This window comes from Puntigrus tetrazona, chromosome 1 (genome assembly GCF_018831695.1).
Source record: "Puntigrus tetrazona isolate hp1 chromosome 1, ASM1883169v1, whole genome shotgun sequence".
NCBI lineage: Eukaryota > Metazoa > Chordata > Actinopteri > Cypriniformes > Cyprinidae > Puntigrus > Puntigrus tetrazona.
The window spans coordinates 29244463-29249462 of record NC_056699.1 but is presented as its reverse complement, the minus strand read 5'-3'; the positions used below and the strand labels follow the sequence as shown (position 1 = coordinate 29249462).

At 42.1% G+C, this 5000-nt stretch overlaps 1 protein-coding gene across 1 annotated transcript in view; it reads right to left on the bottom strand.

The window, feature by feature from the left end:
• Positions 1 to 859: 859 nt before the first annotated feature.
• Positions 860 to 5000, bottom strand: part of rdh8b (retinol dehydrogenase 8b) — a 5630-nt gene continuing 1489 nt past the window's right edge. The window contains exons 2-6 of the mRNA XM_043262836.1: positions 4329 to 4490; positions 2888 to 3067; positions 2601 to 2694; positions 2301 to 2484; positions 860 to 1167 (exon numbers count right to left, since the gene is read on the bottom strand). Of these exons, the coding sequence (XP_043118771.1) occupies positions 940 to 1167; positions 2301 to 2484; positions 2601 to 2694; positions 2888 to 3067; positions 4329 to 4490 (848 nt within the window). The 3' untranslated portion in view covers positions 860 to 939. The remainder of the gene's footprint in view (positions 1168 to 2300; positions 2485 to 2600; positions 2695 to 2887; positions 3068 to 4328; positions 4491 to 5000) is intronic.

The following is a 5000-nucleotide window of genomic DNA, read 5'->3' as shown; positions in this document are numbered from 1 at the left end:
TTGTCTGTTTTACTTCTTTTGTTCCATGCATCGGTGTTCTTCTTATTAATACTTAAAATAAAATAGCCCTAACTACTTGTGTTGTCAAATAAGATCTAACCCCCAGCTCATGTCCTCAAATATAAGTCAAACGAGTGTGATTTATTTTGCTACTCGTGAACTTTTCACTGTAAAATATGAATAAACGAGGTCCAGATCAGACATATTGTTTTGACTTGTATCGTTTCATGAAGTAGTTTTATGAATGTGATTGAGTTGAGCAGAATAAAACACAGAGGCTGAACTGAATCTGTCTCCTGATCGTCTGCTTTATGTGATCTGTCTGAGCTGATGTACAAACCCTCACAGCTTCTTTCAGAGCTTCGGTCTGCTGCTTCTTCACTAGACAGTCTTCATCAGCATCTCTTCTTCTGAAACGATGGTCTTCTCTGCTTCATTAGATCTCCACGAGCACAACTTTATATGACAGGAGCCTCTCAGATCTCTCCAGTAAATAAAATTCACTTCACCATCTGCTCTATGCCACGACTTATTTCTTTATTAAATACACATGAATGTAGTGCTTTATATAGTTTCAGAAACTATGAAATCAAACAGCAGAAAGTAGAGTATCGTGGACAAACCTTCATGCGGTGTGTGTGTTAGGTGTGTGTTAGGTGTGTGTTAGGTGTGATGTGTGTGTTAGGTGTGTGTTAGGTGTGATGTGTGTGTTAGGTGTGTGTTAGGTGTGATGTGTGTGTTAGGTGTGTGTTAGGTGTGTGTTAGGTGTGATGTGTGTGTTAGGTGTGTGTTAGGTGTGTGTTAGGTGTGATGTGTGTGTTAGGTGTGTGTTAGGTGTGATGTGTGTGTTAGGTGTGTGTTAGGTGTGATGTGTGTGTTAGGTGTGTGTTAGGTGTGTGTTAGGTGTGATGTGTGTGTTAGGTGTGTGTTAGGTGTGTGTTAGGTTGGTGAAGCGGCTCGGCTCCGTAAACATCCACAGCTCAGACACTTCATGATTCTCAGACTAACATTCATGACTCCTCCCAGGTTATACAGCATGTGATAGAAGGTGTGGACCGACAGGGTTCCCGTCTCGTCCGCGTACTTCAGCGCCACGATGGGAGTGTACAGAGGATTGGTCAGGTTACGGAACGGAGGCCGCGGAGACTCGATCACCTTCTTAGTACACTGCGGAAACAGAGTTAGTGCTTATGCTGTCTTTCATTTACTGTTGCTGGATATTAGCATACATTTTATACCAAAACACCATTTCGAATAGGCTCAAAAATTATGTTTAAGGAAGTTAAGAAAGATGTAAAGATGTAAGTATGGAGTTCCTCAAGGCTCAGTACTAGGACCACCAGTTATCATCAGGAGATATCATCAGAAAACATGGTGTTAGCTTTCAGCGTCACACTGATGATAGTCATCTCTACATTTCTTTGCAGCCTGACAAAACATGCCAATTTACAAAACGAATGGAATGCATAGTTGTTATAATTAACTAGATGACTAAAAAAAAGATATTAATTATCCAACAAAAAACCTAAAGCACAGTCTAACACTTGCTCTGTTAATTCTTCCTCATCAATTAGGTGTGCGTTGATGGCAATATTTCTTTCAAAAGTCACATTTCTAGCATTTGTAAAACCCCAAACTTTAAAAGCAGAAATTTTAATTTTATGACCTCGAGGTTAGATTATTGTAATGCTTTATTGGGTGGTTGTTCTACACGCTTGATAAACAGACTTCAGCTAGTCCAAAACACAGCAGCCAGAGTCCTTACTAGAACTAGGAAGTATGATCACATTAGCCCGGCTATCAAACATTGGATAGTTTTTAAAATCTTATTAATTACCTATAAATATACTTGAGCGAGCTCTTATCACATTATAGTCCTGCACGTCCGCTGCGTTCTCAAAACTCTGGCCATTTGATAATACCTAGAATATCAAAATCAACTGCGGGCGGCAGATCCTTTTCCTATCTAGCACCTAAACTCTGGAACAATCTCCCTAACTCTGTTCCGGAGGCAGACACACTCTGCCAGTTTAAATCTAGATTAAAGACATATCTTTTTAACTTAGCCTACACAGAACTTTTATTATTCCAATCCGTTAAAGGATTGTTAGGCTGCAATAATTAGATCCGCTGGAACCGGGAACGCTACTCCTAAAACATGATGTACTCATTACATCGTAAAAAGTATGGCATCTACACTAATACGAGTCTGTTTCTTTCTCATTCAGTTTGTATTAAATTTAAATATGAAATGAAATGTTAACTGATTTGAACGGCCTCTATCTGACATGGTTCCTGACCTTGGCGATGTCTTCGGGGGTTTGGCCCAGGCTTTGGAAGATGTTGGCTGCACTGGGCAGGTAGAAGGTCCTAAAGTGGTGGAGCGTCTCTGGATCCGTGCCAGCATACTCTTTCTTAGAAACGTCTGCAAACATCTTCATTTCAAACTCAGTGTGTACGGGCCCGGGCTCGATCATCGACATACTGACAGGCAGACAAACACACCTCCGTCAATAACAGAGATGAACATGTAGAGACGTCCGTGAGCGCGTGTCTAAAATGGAGTGGAACGTAAAAGAAGAGCAAACAGTGAAACTCACGTGACGTTAAACCTGAGCAGCTGGACGGCCAGGCTCTCACAGAAGCCCTCCACGGCAAACTTTGACGCGGTGTAAACATCATTAAACACCACGCCTGTGAAGAGCAGCAGAGTCACACACGTCTGTTTACTGACTTTAAGCTGTGGATGTTTCTGTACGCTGGTGTTTGCAGATGGTTGGTCTAGTTCTTCTACGGGGTCCGTCGGATCAATATTATCAATAAGCAGAGGCAGCGCCTTAGGAAGAAGTCTAAAAGTGAAATAATTGTATAGAGAGAATAAGGTTACCCTGCAGACCCATGGCGCTGCTGATGACGATGATGTGTCCCGAGCGCCTCTTCTTCATGTCGGGCATCACCTCTTTAATCATACGCACCGCGCCGAAGAAGTTGGTCTCGAACACCTTCATCATGTCCTCCATCCTGAGCCCCTCGAGCGGCCCCACCAGACCCACGCCAGCGTTATTAACTAGGAACAGATCACGGCCAGCGCGCAGGATAGAACGACTCACGACTCAATGCTTATATCTCACACTTTTAAAGTTTAAAACCGTGCTTTTTTTTTCCTTGCAATTGTGTTTATTAATTCTGCCTGCACACAATTCATCCTAATTCTGAATTAATACACAGTTTATGTCTTCATCCATTACTTACTTTGGAGGAGTTTATATGGAAAAACATCAGAATTTTTGAAGTGAGTTTGAGAAGGACTGGGATATAATATATGCGTATTTTCACTTTGCTCTCAGTATTTGATGTTTGTCAGAATCGCTTCTGATTATGTTTTATCCACTGTGATGTTTTGTAAGAACCACAAGCTCATGGTTTACTCTAACAGACCTGTCTGTGGTGGAGATTAGAAGAGATTTCTGGAAGAGATTTATTTTATCACCACTGTCATGTGATCAGTATTTATTTAGCATTTATTTCCTCAAAGCAGTCAGATACACTCCCTGTTGAATTTAAGTTTCAATTTCATTTAATAAAATGTGATTTAAACCGTTTTCTGAAAGGTATTTTCTTTGTTTTTCTGATAAAATCTTAGTGTTATATTAACAGATCAGTTTCATTGTTCTGCATTGCATTTAAAATCTCTTCCAGTCCTACAGTATAAGGACAAGCTATTCTTAAGGAATATGATTTAATTATTTGAATGACTTATTTTCCTTTCATGTTTGAGTATTATATGTTTATTTATATGTTATATCACAAACAACGTGCTGTTTCTTCTCCGTTAAGAATAAAAAATGTTGATGTCAGTGATTATTTTGTGTTTCAGGGTCAGACGGAGTCACAGACAGATGACCACTACATGAAGCTCCAGGACCAGAATAGAAACTACACTCAGATTAACTGAGAAAGACTTCTTTCATCTGCTTAGTCTAAATTGATCATGAAAACCTACGTGAGGATGAACACAATCCACTCGTGTGTGTGTGTGTGTCTGTGTGTGTGTGTGTGTGTGTGTGTGTCTGTGTCTCTGTGTGTGTCTCTGTGTGTGTGTGTGTGTGTGTGTCTGTGTCTCTGTGTGTGTGTGTGTGTCTCTGTGTGTGTGTGTGTGTGTGTGTGTCTGTGTGTGTGTGTGTGTGTGTGTCTGTCTCTGTGTGTGTGTGTGTGTCTGTGTCTCTGTGTGTGTGTGTGTCTCTCTGTGTGTGTGTGTGTGTGTGTGTCTCTGTGTGTGTGTCTGTGTGTCTGTGTCTGTGTGTGTGTGTGTGTGTGTGTGTACTCACTCAGTATGTCTATATGTCTATCTTTGACGCTGTCCACACACTGTTTGACAGATTCATCGCTGCAGACGTCCAGCGTGAGCAGAGACAGAGTTTTACCGTACACGTCTCCCGCCGCTTCAACCAACTTATCCTTCCTCTTCAGATCCCGCATGGTGCCTATGACTGAACACACACACACACACACACACAGACAGACACACACACACACACACACACACACACACACACACACACACACACACACACACACACACACACACACACACACACACACACACACACACACACACACACACACACACACACACACACACACACACACACACACACACACACACACACACACACACACACACACACACACACACACACACACACACACACACACACACACACACACACACACACACACACACACACACACACACACACACACACACACACACACACACACACACACACACACACACACACACACACACACACACACACACACACACAGACACACACACACACAGACACACACACACAGACACACACACACACACACACACACACACACACAGACACACACACACACACACACACACACACACACACACACAGACACACACACACACACACACACACACACACACACACAGACACACAGACACACACACACACACACAC